This window comes from Entelurus aequoreus, linkage group LG02 (genome assembly GCF_033978785.1).
Source record: "Entelurus aequoreus isolate RoL-2023_Sb linkage group LG02, RoL_Eaeq_v1.1, whole genome shotgun sequence".
Taxonomy (NCBI): domain Eukaryota; kingdom Metazoa; phylum Chordata; class Actinopteri; order Syngnathiformes; family Syngnathidae; genus Entelurus; species Entelurus aequoreus.
In genome coordinates, this window is record NC_084732.1 from 61,094,885 (window position 1) to 61,109,585 (window position 14,701).

Genomic DNA, 14,701 nt, shown 5'->3' on the forward strand with positions numbered 1-14,701 from the left:
GCTCCGTCCACTGGACCAGATCTGGAGCACCCTTTCGGGTGAGGTCAGTTAGTAACCTGCCAGACCCAAAAACTGCCTCACCTCTTTTTTCGTCTTGGGGGTTGGGCAGGCCGCAATTGCCGCTGTTTTTTCTACCTGCGGGTGCACCTGCCCTCCTCCCAAGTGGTACCCCAAATACTGTACTTCCCTCCGGCCAACTGCACACTTCGCCGGGTTGGCGGTGAGCCCCGCCTGCCTTAGGGACTCGAGCACTGCCCCCACCCGCCGCATGTGTTCTTCCCAGCCGCTACTCTGGATGATGACGTCATCCAGGTAGGCGGCCGCGTATGCAGCGTGAGGGCGCAGTACCCGGTCCATGAGGCGCTGGAACGTATCGGGCGCACCGAAAAAGCCAAACGGAAGGGTTACAAATTGGTATAAACCTTCCGGAGTGGAAAATGCAGTTTTTTCCTTGGACTCTGGCGACAAGGGAATCTGCCAGTAGCCCTTGGTCAAATCCAGTGTCGCAAAAAAACGAGCAGTGCCCAGCCGATCCAGGAGCTCGTCGACCCGGGGCATTGGATAGGCGTCAAAACGTGACACCTCGTTTACCTTGCGGTAATCCACACAGAACCGCCCAGACCCATCCTTCTTCCCTACCAGAACAATGGGGCTGCACCACACACTGTGGGATTCTTCTATTACCCCCACCTCCAGCATAGATTATAATTCCTCTCGAACCACTTTGCGTTTGTGTTCGGGGAGCCTGTAGGGCAGAGACCGCACGGTAACACCCGAGCTGGTCTCAATGTGATGCTGGATGAGGTTCGTGCGGCCGGGCCGAGGGGAGAACACATCAGAAAACCGGTGCTGCAGCTTGGCAACATCCGCTTTCTGCGCTAACATGAGCTGATTATCACAGAGGAGGGGGGAGGGCAGGGCAGAGCGTGAGCTCTCTAGCCCGAACTCCTCCTCTTCCTCGACCTCCGCCACTTTCCATGCCTTCAGGAGGTTTAGATGTTAAATTTGAGTGTCTCCGCCCCGATCCAAGCTCCGGACCTCATAATCCACATCACCCACGTGCTGTGTGACCACAAAAGGTCCTTGCCACCTGGTGAGTAATTTCGAGTTGAGCGTTGGAAGTAACACAAGCAATTTTTCTCCCATTGAAAATTTCCTTAGCTGAGCCCCCCTGTTATACAAGCGCTGTTGACGTTCCTGGGCCCGGAGCAAATTCTCGCGTGACAAGTGCCCCACCGTGTGGAGTTTTGCTCGCAGGTCCATGACTTATTGAATTTCGTTTTTGCTGGAGCTTGGACCCTCCTCCCAGCTTTCTTTAATTATGTCCAAGACCCCGCGCGGCTTCCTGCCGTATAATAATTCGAAAGGGGCAAACCTTGTGGAGGCCTGGGTTACCTCCCGCATTGCAAACAGTAGGGGCTCTAACCATTTATCCCAATTTGGTTTGTCCTCGTGCATAAACTTACGGATCATGGTTTTCAGCGTCTTATTTAGCCGCTCCACCATTCCGTCAGTTTGCGGGTGGTATACGCTGGTGCGGATCGCTTTAATTCCCAATAATCCGTATAGTTCCTTTATTATGCGTGACATAAAGGACGTGCCCTGGTCAGTCAGAATCTCTTTCGGGATTCCGACTCGGGAGATGACCTGAAACAGTGCTTGCGCTACACTCTTTGCCGAGATGGAGCGCAGCGGCACTGCTTCAGGATAACAAGTTGCGTAATCCACCAGGACTAGCACAAAACGATATCCCCGTGTGCTCAGGTGGAATGGTCCGATGAGGTCCATACCAATTCTTTCGAAGGGGACCTCCATGAGTAGTAATGGGCGCCACAGGGTACTCGTGCACATCCCCATGAACATATCTAATTCTCACCCGTGCTGCCTGCCTCAAAGCACCAGGTCGAACCAGGTTCTGGTGGATCATGGATTGCTCGCAGCCCAAATCCACCATCGCCCGGTATGTACCCCCTTGTATCCTTACCGGTATACAGTACGTCTCACCCGGGCCGGGGGAGGGCACCGGAGGGCCGGCACCCGGATCACCTGCCTCACTTCCACCCACGGAGGTCCCTGACGCACGTGACCGGGCCGCCCACGCCTCCAGAACGCCTGCCCAGGCGTTTGAGGGGCCGTCTGCACGGGAAGTACCGTATAAGCAGCAGCCGGGACCTACGGAGAAAGAGCAGAGGGAGAGTCACTTGCTCAGCGCCTTGGGACCAGCGATACCTCCTCTTTCCTTTGCGCGCTCGGTCCGCGCGTGTGGGTGCCGGTCGTGCCTCGTGGTGCACTGCCAGGTGGTCCTCGGTGAGAGTCACCGCCGCTGCCAGGTCTCGGGGCCGGTGATACCAGACCCATTTTGCCGTCCGCACAGGGATTGCCTCCAAGAACTGCTCCAACACCAGACGCTCCATCACCTGGACGTCCCCCACCCTCAGCTGCAGCTAGCGCGTCGCCGCCTCTTGTAGTCGTTGACCCAGCACGAACGGGCGGTCCTCCGTGGTGGTCTTCAGCGGTGCACCCGGTCCGGTCCAGCACCACCCTCCTCAGGTCCGGGAAGTGTACTCGGGAGGCCGCCGGTAGGCTCAGCGCCGCTCTCTGCGTCTCCCTCACTAGCAGCGGCAGGAGACGTACACCCCATTCTTCTTTTGGCCATGCGCACGCCTCCGCCGTGGCCATAAAAATGTCTATAAATGCATGGGGTCCTCCTCCTCCCCCATGCGCTGTATGGCAACGGCCGCTTCTGCTAGCCGTGCCGCTCCCACACGGTCCACCAGCGCTTGCAGGATTTGGCCCTGCTGGGCCACTTGCTGGAGGACCGCCTCCATCTGTTGGTGGCTTGCCTCTGTCACCGCCGCGAGCACGCTCGCAATAGCCGTCAGGGGGTCGGCCTCTTCCGCCTCAGGTGGTCCGGCCATGTTGGGCGCCAAATTGTGGAAGCTCTCTTCCAGTGGGTCCTCCTGACCACCAAGCATCTCCAGGCGAGCTCGTTTCAAAGACAGTTTTTATTCTCATGCACACATGTAGGGATTGCTTTCCAGCAATATATTTTTGGACCTTTCAGTCCGGCGTGTCTCTGTTCATGTGTCTTTCTCTGGCTCCCACTCCAACCACCTCTCTCCTCCCGGTTGCTGCTTACACAGAGCGACAGGTGCTTAGATAACAAGGCCCAGGTAGGCCATCTACGCACCTGTCGCTGACTTCGAGGCCGGTCCTGGCACACGCCCCCCTCCACAATCACTTACTTAAATTTCTGCTGTCACTGGGATGCCGACTGATAGGATGTTGATATATTCCTGTTTAGATGAAGAATGACTCCTCGCAAAGAAAAAAGAGGGTTGGAGCCAAGTGTTTTTTCTTGTTATTGTTGACATTTCCGGGTCCAAATTGGATGTCAGAAATGACCAACTTGTAGCATTATGTCATCATCCTTCTACTATCAAGGTGAGAGGCATTCCTAATGATCGAGAACAAACTTCTACGAGCTCTGAGGCGAGAAAGCAGCTCACCAGCCAATGAGCCTGGTTACATGCACATTTCCAAATTTCCAAACGTTTTTGGTCCCCTGCTGTTCAGTTTTCCCTCGGGAAAAAGGTTTGTACTGCACATGTGAACACGTGAAATCAACCGTTCCGGGCCCCAACCTATGTGCGGACGAACCGTTTTGGACTGCTGGGGTAACGCCTGTCCACAACCGTTTGATCACGCATGTATACACCCGAGACCTATTTACTCTGACGTCAAACGGAACGTCATCACGTTTACGGTGTTACGTCGAGTGACACTTCAAAAGCGGGGTGGGAGAGACATGAGAACGAGGAAGAAGAAGGAGAAATACAAACAAACAGCATGGCAAGTAAAAGTCAGCATTACTGGTGTGACCAGGAGACTAAGGTCTGCCTTAGCATTCTGAAAGAACTTAACATGATGGCGCGGATAGATGGAAGAAAGCACAGGAATGGTGACATTTATAAAAAAGTGTGTGAAGACTTGCACGATGCTGGCTATGTTCGCACAACCTAGCAGGTTAAGTATCGTTGGAAGATGCTCAAGACGGCATACTATAAGGCTAAAGAACAGAACAACACCAGCAGCTGGAATCCTGCCGGTTTTGTCCATTACGACCTAATGAATGAATTATTGGAGAATGGTTTTCTGCTAGTGACCCCTACTTCACATGTAAACGGCATACGCTAGTTCTCGCAGCGCATGTAAACACCGTAAACCTAATAATTGGAAAACTGACCTCCGAGGGACAACTGAACAGCAGTGGACCAAAAACATTTGGAAATGCCCATGTAAACGCAGTCAATGATGTCAGCATAGCCACACACGAGTTACCTCTTTGTGATCACGTTGTCGCTATAAATAGTTTGTCTGTGTTAGCGCTTATTTAAACAGTATCACTAATACGTGGTTAATATTCAAGACACAAAATGTAAATGGAGTATTGTTGGCTTTTTTGGGTTGTTTAGAGGGCTTTATGGGCAGAATAGAGGTCCTCCCATTTACTCAATTGTAAGCAGACTTTTATTCACATTTATTTATAGGTTAGAATGCATTGAAAAGAATACATCCCTCTTCTTGTATCTCATAATGATTGTGAACGATAGGCAAAATAAAAATTTAAAATTGCAGTTCCCATGAAAAACGGAGGCCCTTCAGGTCAAATACTTTGTTGAAAATGACTGGGAAAGTCTGGAACCTGCGAGAACCGCTAAGCCAAAGAACGCTTACCAACCTGCAAGTCACAAAAACCTGAAGGTAAACTGCTGAAGAAGAGGAGGTGACAAGGAGAGGAATCAAGAGCCCAGGAGAGTAGATGATGGTTGTGCCAGAAGACCAGGGGAATTCCAAGCTGAAGACCTATACGCAAGAAGATGAAGACAAAGACAAACTAGCTGGTTGGACTGACCTATTTCTAAGGTATGTCTGTCATTGGAAGCACAGACAGCATAAGGACGTTGCTGACCTGAACATTACTGTTTTTAGATTACCTTTTTGGCTAGCTTACTTGTTGTCTCCTACGTTCGCCCTCCGAGCCACAACATTGACAGCTGTCTACTTTGCTGCTAATCAAATTTGGATAATTACAATCAAAACACTGTTATTTCCAAAATAGTTGTAGTTGTAGAGTATTTATTAATCTTCAGCGAAAAGGTATATTTATGACATGACGGATTGTAAACAGAGGTCACAAAACCGGAAGTATATTACTCCAGGGAGCGTGGCTACAATATTGAGTTGCCAAATGGGAAACCTTTTCTGAGTTCTTTGAATGCATGTTATGGAATTTTACATGACATTTTCAATTATAATAATGTTAGTAAATTATCCACACACAAAAAAAATTGTGTGGTACATCACATGAAACATTTAAGTGTCAAAAAGACAGCCAAAATTGGTTAGTAGATGAGGATAAATCTAAAGGTAAAATATAGTGCATTAAATCCACCCAATTGCTGGAATTGTCTTGATTTTCAAAATTTTCTTTCGGGGTTTGTGTGGCAGCACTTTGTCGCTGATAAAAAATGTTCCTCTTTTTTTCCCCTCAATTTTCTTCTTTTTTTCCCCTCAATGTTCCTCTTTTTTTCTGAAAGGGTCCCCATATGCCTGATTTAGGGAGAGCACATGCACCTGTGAGTGAGAATAGAGGAGAGGACATGTTTGGGGTGCCACACTATTTGTTTACTGCTTTACTTTACTATTGCTATTATATTTCATATTGTTATCCCTTCATCTTGTTTATCCCTTCCATTTGGCATCGTGTCTTGTAAAAAAAAACTTAAACGCACTTCAAATGCACTCCAGAGTCAAAGTGCGTCATTCAAGAGACAAAAGACCCATTCTTATCCCTCCAGCGACCACCTGGAAATGTGGCCCCAACATATTGAAATACACTTGTACACAGTGTTCAGAATAACGGCGTTATATAATTTTACTACTAACGAGTAATCTAATTACTTTTATCTATTTTACAACGCCGTTACCAATACGTTTGACTTAACGTGGCATGCTACTTTTGACATGGCTTTATGTCAACATGACATCAAGTTCAATGCAGGAAATATATTTTGAGTAATGAAAGCAACAACCCGCACCACACTAAAATGAACTTGACACAACATACACACACTGCTGCTATGTGGGAATAATGAACAATACATCAATGATTAAAGTGACATGCTTGCAATCCTACAATACATGTTTGTATACAAGGAGACCATGGCCATGGAAGCACATTGAATTTCTTTGTTGACCAGATGTAATACAATCCAGTGAAAAGAATCAACAGAGCTGAAAAACACTCAGACTTTCAGAGATGTTGCTGCTTTTATGACTAGCTGAAAGGTTTCTGCCCGACATTTTACCGGTTTCAAAACCATCTAAAAACATCCCGAAAAAACATTACCTAAATGTTCACTTTCTGCCTCATACTGGCAGTAAAGACCTTGCAAAACATCTCCAATGATGTCCATCAAGCGGTCATTCTCTAACAAATATTTTCATCTAACCAATAAAATCTGTGGTTATATTTACATTTGTTCCAATCATTTTAAGCCCCTGAAAATGTAAGTATACTTAGAAATGTTTTTATGTTTTTTATGTTTTTATATCCATATGCATGGATTTTAAATCCTTAAAACTCTTTCACGATATAAATTATTTTAATCCTAAAGTTATTTCTCAACCACATCCACATGCCATTGTTATATATTGCATTACCAACTAGTCAGTGTTTGATCATATGTGAGAGGTTTGACAAGATTTGTGTATCTGTCACTTCCCCCTAGGCTTTATCTCTCCTCGACACATTTGTACTCCCCTGTGTCTCTGATTAGGTGCATACAATTCCGTCCGTCAACATATCTTTTGTGCTGTGATAGAGTATCAGTCTCACGCAAGTTTTATCTGAACAAAAATGATTCAATGTGCTAATGCAAGAACTAGAAAAACACTCAGAGAGCGCAAACCACCACCAGACACTACCTCCAATAGTAAAAGAGTCCTGACTCCAGATTGTGATCAGGATCACCCTAAAATGTAATTACCGGTACCTGTTTTACGTTCTGGTCGCATGTCTGCGATGGGATGATGTGCCGCTAAGAACACACGGAAAGCACAGGGAAAAACTGTACGAGTTAGCAACTCAACAAGTTGCTAACAGAAGGAGCGCTGAAACAGAAAGAGACCTCAAATATAAGGAAAACGATAACTAACACAAAATATATGACCTGTAGAAAAAGGTCATTGCGACGTGTTCCTTATCCCATTTCTGGCATTTCCTGAATTTTTAATCCAAATGTGCCCATAACTTTGTAGCTATCTATAGCAGTATTTAAAGAAGCTCTTGTCAGTCACCCTCGGTCTTTGTCTCTGTGGGGTCGCTACCATACGCACCCAAAGAAATGTAAACCTAAGGTACAACATAAGGTGATCCGATTGAGGACCAAAATTTTATCAGTTGTTCCTTACCCCGTTTCGGACATTTCCTGAACGTTTCATGCCCTGAACTTTATTAACAAAATAACAGACAGGCAAACCAAAGGCAACGATTACATATCTTCCCGACGAAGAGAATAACTAGTCAACTAAATCTGAATTCGATTATTGATAACGTTGTGACTGATTGGCAAAAAGTCTTGGTTGTACTCCCGTCTCGCCCAAGGTTCACTGGAATACATTCCACCCATCGCCCTAAAAAAATGTTGTAATGAGTATACAATCCAAATGACTTGTAAGCGGTAATTTCAGTGTCAAACCCAGCACTACGTGTGTTTGTCCACAGGTGTCCACTGTGACAGTGTGTGTGATGACGGACATTGGGGACCCAACTGTTCTTATAGCTGCACTTGTGCAAATGGAGGCTCGTGCTCCCCAGAGGACGGCACATGTGTGTGTGCTCCTGGCTACCGTGGAACCAACTGCAAACGAAGTAAGCCACGTAAAACACTTCTACACTTTACTGTTGAAGACAAAATTACTCAAATTAAACAATGAGTCATTTGCATTTCTGGATTTTGATGTACAATTGAGGCCTCAGTATTGATGTATACACAAAACATACAAATCCGTACCGACTGTCCGACTTCTATATTCAGTGAATCTTAACTGGTAGGTTGGTAGAGATGTGACATTTGTAAATGAGTCTTTTGTAGTCTTTTGTAAATGAACAATTGTTCATCTGGGAGATGTTCTTACTCTTGCATTTCAATAGATTAGAATGTACTGCCAAAGTGATTTGACTTCAGGAGTTCAATTAAGAAAAAGGGACCAATTAAAACTGGGGTTTCAAACTTAAATGTCTGGCGCCAGCTGGAGGTAGAGTCAGGGTGCGGTTGGGCCCACAAAGTATTCACTTCCTAATCACGTTTTAACCATGTGACCAAGGGCCTAATTTACCAAAGGTTTGCGTGTACTAAAACACGTGCAAACTCGATAGCAATTTCAAAGCAGATGTACTAAAAGTGTGAAAAGTTTATTGCGTCTCTTAGGTGAGCAGAATAAGGCGTGCAACCCATTTTGCGTCTCTGTCTTCATTAATATGCAAAATATCAAAATGCCTACAATACTGAAAGAAGAAATTGCATATGTATCATACAACACGCCCAATGTGATTTACCAACATTCCTCACGAATTAGGAGAACTATTTTGTGTTTTATTTAGCATGTTTGAAAAGGACGTGCAAACTGACAGTTACACACACGGCTGTGAGAAAGGAATGCTGGCGCTGCAAAGACAAGAGAATCCTCCAACATATGTGTACATGTCCACATATTTGAAAGGTCAAAACTAAAAAATATGAGACACATCGTCTATTCAGCAACATCCTTTCATAATTTCATAGATGCCACAGGATTTAAGGGGCTGATTAAAACAAATTATTTTTTTCAAATGTAATATATATTACTAACATACTGTATATCCTACATGATAAAAACGTATTGAAGTTTGCATTTTTCGCATCTTTAGCACAGTAAGTGCAGCCTAGGGATGATGCTCGAACCCGGTTTTCCCGGTTGTTCGATAAGAAAAGAACCGAGTCCTCGGACTCAAATCCCTTTTTGAGAATTGGTACCCGTTATCGAGACCACTATAGTAAAGAAAAAGAGTTGGTTCTTTATTCGAATCCCTCGGAACGAATCCCGTCCCGACCAGAAATGCCCCGTGAGACATCACAAGAAATTACGTCACGTAGCTCAGTCATTTGTCACGGTGGGGTGCAGCGTGCTGCAGTTCGTTCCCGGGACGCAAAACTGACGGCTCCAGACGAAAGCGTGCAGGTAGGAGATGATTTATTTCTCATAAATCATACCCATTACGACAGGAACGAAACAAAAGGAAAGCGTGCCGTTCGCACGAGAAGCTAAAGCAAAAACTTACTTAGCACAGGAATACTAGAAGCTAAGGTAACTTTAGCACAGGAATCATGAGCTCAAAAACCAGAATGTCAACGTAACTGTTGCAAATGCAAACAATGAAGCCACGACGAGTGACCGGAAAAGGCAGGCTAATATAGAGTCTCTGATGAGCAACAGGTGTGCGTACAAGGCAGGTGAAAATCATAAGTAACCATGTTGACTAAAACAAACCCCCGAAGTGCACAAAACAACTAAGGAAGTCTAAAACTAACAGAACATAACTAAACAAAACATGATCCGACCACATCATAATACATCACAGTTTCATATCATTTCACTTTACAGGAGTAGGAAGAAGTAAAGCTTATTTAATCCTACCCTTTTCCCACTTCAGAGCGTTTACAAATATATACATCATTTACTGACCTTTTTATAATAAAATATCTGTGAATTAGTATATACAACAGTTTTGTAATATGTAATTAATTAATTCAGTCATTATTAATATATTAAGATGAAGAATATCTTATTTTCAATAAGGTTGAGAGTAGTTCTCATAATTCTTCTTCTTTGTACTTTGTAAGCACTATTCATTTGAACAACCTCTTAAACTGGATCATATCAGTACAATGTTTAACTTCTTTTCTTAATCCATTCCATCATTTAATTCCACATCATTTTAGCTGTTTGCAATTTTACCAAATCATCGAACTTTAATATTTTTGACTCAATAAATAAAGTGTTTATATGTTCTCTACATCCAACATTATGTATCAGTCTAATTGATCTTTTTTGTAACACGGTTAACGAATGTAGCGCACATTTGCATAGGTGGATTAATGACCGGGCCTACCGGGCCCAGGCCCAGGGGGCCAGAGACCCCAAGGGGCCAGGCCAACTTGGCCCCGCGGCCGCGACCCAAGCAAAACTACTTTTGCAAAAATAATAATCTTAAGCCCCAAGGGGCCAGGCCAACTTGGCCCCGCGGCCATGATCCATAGAGGGTAAGAGGCCCCAAGGGGCCAGGTCAACTTGGCCCCGCGGCCGCGACCCACAGAGGGCCAGAGGCCCCAAGGGGCCAGGCCAACATGGCCCCGCGGCCATGATCCATAGACGGTCAGAGGCCCCAAGGGGCCAGGCCAACTTGGCCCCGCGGCCACGATCCATAGAGGGTCAGAGGCCCCAGGGGGCCAGGTCAACTTGGCCCCGCGGCCACGATCCATAGACGGTCAGAGGCCCCAAGGGGCCAGGCCAACTTGGCCCCGCGGCCACGACCCACAGAAGGCCAGAGGCCCCAAAGGGCCAGGCCAACTTGGCCCCGCGGCCGCGAGCCACAGAAGGCCAGAGGCCCCAAGGGGCCAGGTCAACTTGGCCCCGCGGCCACGATCCATAGAGGGTAAGAGGCCCCAAGGGGCCAGGTCAACTTGGCCCCGCGGCCGCGACCCACAGAGGGCCTGAGGTCCTAAGGGGTCAGGCCAACTTGGCCCCGCGGCCATGATCCATAGAGGGCCAGAGGCCCCGAGGGGTCAGGCCAACTTGGCCCCGATCCATAGAGGGTCAGAGGCCCCAAGGGGCCAGGCCAACTTGGCCCCGCGGCCACGACCCACAGAGGCCCCAAGGGGCCAGGCAAAATTGGCCCCGCGGCCATGATCCACAGAGGGCCAGAGGCTCTCAATCATTATTATCAAAGCTAATTCTCAAATTGGATGGATCACACAACCTCACTCACATATTCTTTATCAATTATTAAAGGTTGTTTCTGAATTTTGATCACAGAACTTAATGCAAATATTCTTGATTGATTGACAAAGCTCATTCTCAAATTTTGATTACACAACCTTACTCTGACAAATTATCATTATCAAAAAGCTCTATCTCGAATTTGGATCACAGAATCTCACTCAAGTATTCTTAGCTGTGCCTCTCCCCCATCAAGTCTTTCATAAACCGGTCTGTTCTTTTAGAATCTCCTCATTTGGTATTTTGAACTCGTGAGAGACTGCTCAAAATTTGGTTTCCTTTCCCTCAGTTCAGACTCAGAGATAATTTGAAATCATTCAACAAGAAGTTTAACGCGCGCACACACACACACACACACACACACTTGAGTTGAGCATTACTTGGAAATTCTTATATTTTCCATTTTGCTGTTATTATCAGCATCTTCCCATTTTGTCCTTTTCTTTCGAGAAAGTTTACAGTCTGACATTTGTCACTGCTGTCAGTTAATAACTTTTTGGTCTTTGACCCATTTTGTCATTTTCTCGATTCGATCGTCACTGACCACTCTCTCCTGTCTGGCAGACATCGTTGCTGCCATCATAGCTAGCAAGCTGCCTGCAGCGGGTCATCCCTATGTTCCCCGTCCCTATGTTACCCGGGTCCTATGTTCCCCTCTACCGGGGAACTAAGGACCCTTTTTAAAAAAAAGGGTTCTATGTTCCCCGCTGCGGGGAACGTACAACACTTTTTCCAGAAAAGGGTTCTATGTTCCCCGCTGCTTCCAATGCGCGACTAAGTAAGACGCACGCAGACACGCATGACAGAGACGCGTTTAAGTTGTCGAAGGAAGGAAGTTCGCGTTTGAGTTGCTCTATCTGCTGCCGCACGCCCTGTGACAGGTTAGGTTTAGGGATGGTTTTGGTCAGGGCACAATTTCGCCAAAAAAGTGCTCCACAACGCCCTGTGACAGGTTAGGTTTAGGGATAGTTTTGGTCAGGGCACAATTTCGCCAAAAAAAAGTGCTCCACAACGCCCTGTGACAGGTTAGGTTTAGGGATGGTTTTGGTCAGGGCACAATTTCGCAATTTCGCCAGATACAATGCAGGGAACATAGGACCCTTTTTTAGAAAAAGGGTCCTAAGTTCCCCGGTCGCATACAAAGACCCAGGAACAACCGGGGAACATAGAACCCGGGGAACATAGGACCCGGGGAACATAGGCACGCTCCCGCCTGCAGATAGCAACATTTTGGTGTCCTTTGGGAAAATATTTAGAAAGAAGACAAAAGTACACACAGTTGTACAACTATTATCTTTATGATCTTTTTTTTGTTAGTTTCTCTGTTACTGTGTGTGGCCAATTAAGCGACTTTTGGCCATACCTGGCTGGTGACATTTAGCGACTTTCTGGTTGATGTTAAGATTAATAATAGCAACAGTTCTCTTCATCTTAATGCAATTTATTGTGTCTGTCTCTCCACATTTTGCCATTAGGTACTTTGAGCTCTTGTTGGTCAGTCACTCTAAGGTACATTGTTGCTGCCATCATAGCTAGCAAGCTGCCTGCAGATAGCGACATTTTGGTGTCCTTTGAGAAATATTAAGAAAGAAGACAAAAGTACAAGACATTGTACGATTACTATCTTTTTTAAATTATTTGTTTCACTGTGTGATTGACCGACTTTGCCGCTAGATTTCGCGTCTTTTGGCCATACCTGGCTAGCGACTAAAAACATCATTTAGCGACTTTTTGGTTGTGAAGATAAGTGGTAAAAGCAGATCTTCCTGTTGGTCTTCCCACATTTTGCCATTTGGTACTTTGCACTCTTCTTGGTCACTCCAAGGCATTTGTCCCTGCCTTCAGCTAGTCACTTGGCTCTTTTGGAATATATTTCACTGTAATTGGCTCTCTCTCTCTCTTTCTCCTCAGTACAAATCAGCCTGTTCCCTTGCCATTCATCACTGACCACTCTGCTCTCCTGTCTGTCAGACATTATTGCTGCTTGCAGATAGCTTGGGGTCCTTAGAGAAAATATCAGAAGAGAAAAGTACACAATTATCTTAATTATCTTTTTTATTCAGTCAGTCCTTCAGTGAGTCCCAGTGTGTTGGCGATTAAGCAACGTTGGCATTCAATTAGCGACTTTTGGCCATACATGGCTGGCGACTCAAAAAACTAGAAAAAAAGTACAAAAAGTTGTACAATTAATATCTTTATTATCCTTAATTCCCCTGAATCCTAGAGTGTGTTGCAATTAAGCAACTTTGCTGCTAGGTTTAGCGACTCTTGTTTTGGGCATACCTGGCTAGCGACTACAAACATTATTCAGCAACTTTTTGGCTGTTAAGATTAACGTTAATAAATTAAATCCTAATACAATTTATTGTGTTGGTCTCGCCATCTTGCTATTAGGTACTTTGAATTCTTGTTGGTCTCTGCTAAGGTATCTGGCTGTTGTCTTTGCCTTCAGTTAGTCACTTGGCTCTGGAATATATTTAACTGTACTTGGCTCTCTCTTTCTCCTCAGTACAAATCAGTCTGTTCCCTTGCCATTTAGACATTTTCTTGATTGGATCATCACTGACCACTCTGCTCTCCTGCTGTCTATCAGACATTGTTGCTCCCATCATAGCTAGCAAGCTGCCTTGGTGTCCTTTGTGAAAATATTTAGATAGAAGACTAAAGTGCACAAAGGTGTACAATTATTATCTTTTCAAAATATTTGTTTCACTGTCAGTGTGATTGACCGACTTTGCCGCTAGATTTCGCGTCTTTTGGCCATACCTGGCTAGCGACTGAAAACATCATTTAGCAACTTTTTGGTTGTGAAGATAAGAGGTAAAAGCAGATCTGCCTGTTGGTCTTTCCACATTTTGCCATTTGGTACTTTGCACTCTTGTTGGTCACTCCAAGGCATTTGTCCCTGCCTTCAGCTAGTCACTTGGCTCTTTTGGAATATATTTCACTGTAATTGGCTCTCTCTCTCTTTCTCCTCAGTACAAATCAGTCTGTTCCCTTGCCATTTAGACATTTTCTTGATTCGATCATCACTGACCACTCTGCTCTCCTGCTGTCTATCAGACGAATCAGTTGATTCTCTGCTCTCAATTGTCTATGCTAGTAAGCTGTTATTCTCTGCTTTGGAGTGTTGATGCTGGGTTGCTAGTTTTCTAAATCACCTCACACACTTGAAGGAAGCAGCACCGATCATAAACACACAAACAAACTCACACACACACACACACACACACACACACACACACACACACACACACACACACACACACACACACACATAGTTGGTTTATCTGTTGTGATAGGCAAAGAGCCAATGTGCAAAGAAAGAAGGGAAATATGGATCATAAACGTTTAAGTGGAGGAGCTAGAAAAAAAATTCAGCAAGAAAAGAAAAAAAAGGAATCAGTTTTACTTGAGAGTGTTCCAAATATCTCCAGCTTCTTCAGTACAAAGACATCTGCTGAAAGCAATTCTATAAATGCTACTGCAAATTCAGCTAAGGTTAGCAATGCACCTGAGCTAGCATGTAGCTCCCAAGATCCTGAGACCACTACAAGTGTAGACACTGAACCAAATGCTTCTGATGCTTATGATTCAA

General features: G+C 45.3%; 1 protein-coding gene across 7 annotated transcripts in view; it reads left to right on the plus strand.

The window, feature by feature from the left end:
* Positions 1-14,701, plus strand: part of LOC133636505 (multiple epidermal growth factor-like domains protein 11) — a 388,169-nt gene that overhangs the window by 320,534 nt on the left and 52,934 nt on the right. For all 7 annotated transcript variants that reach the window (XM_062030413.1, XM_062030416.1, XM_062030415.1 and 4 more), the window contains exon 14: positions 7,790-7,936. In XM_062030413.1, the coding sequence (XP_061886397.1) occupies positions 7,790-7,936 (147 nt within the window). The remainder of the gene's footprint in view (positions 1-7,789; positions 7,937-14,701) is intronic.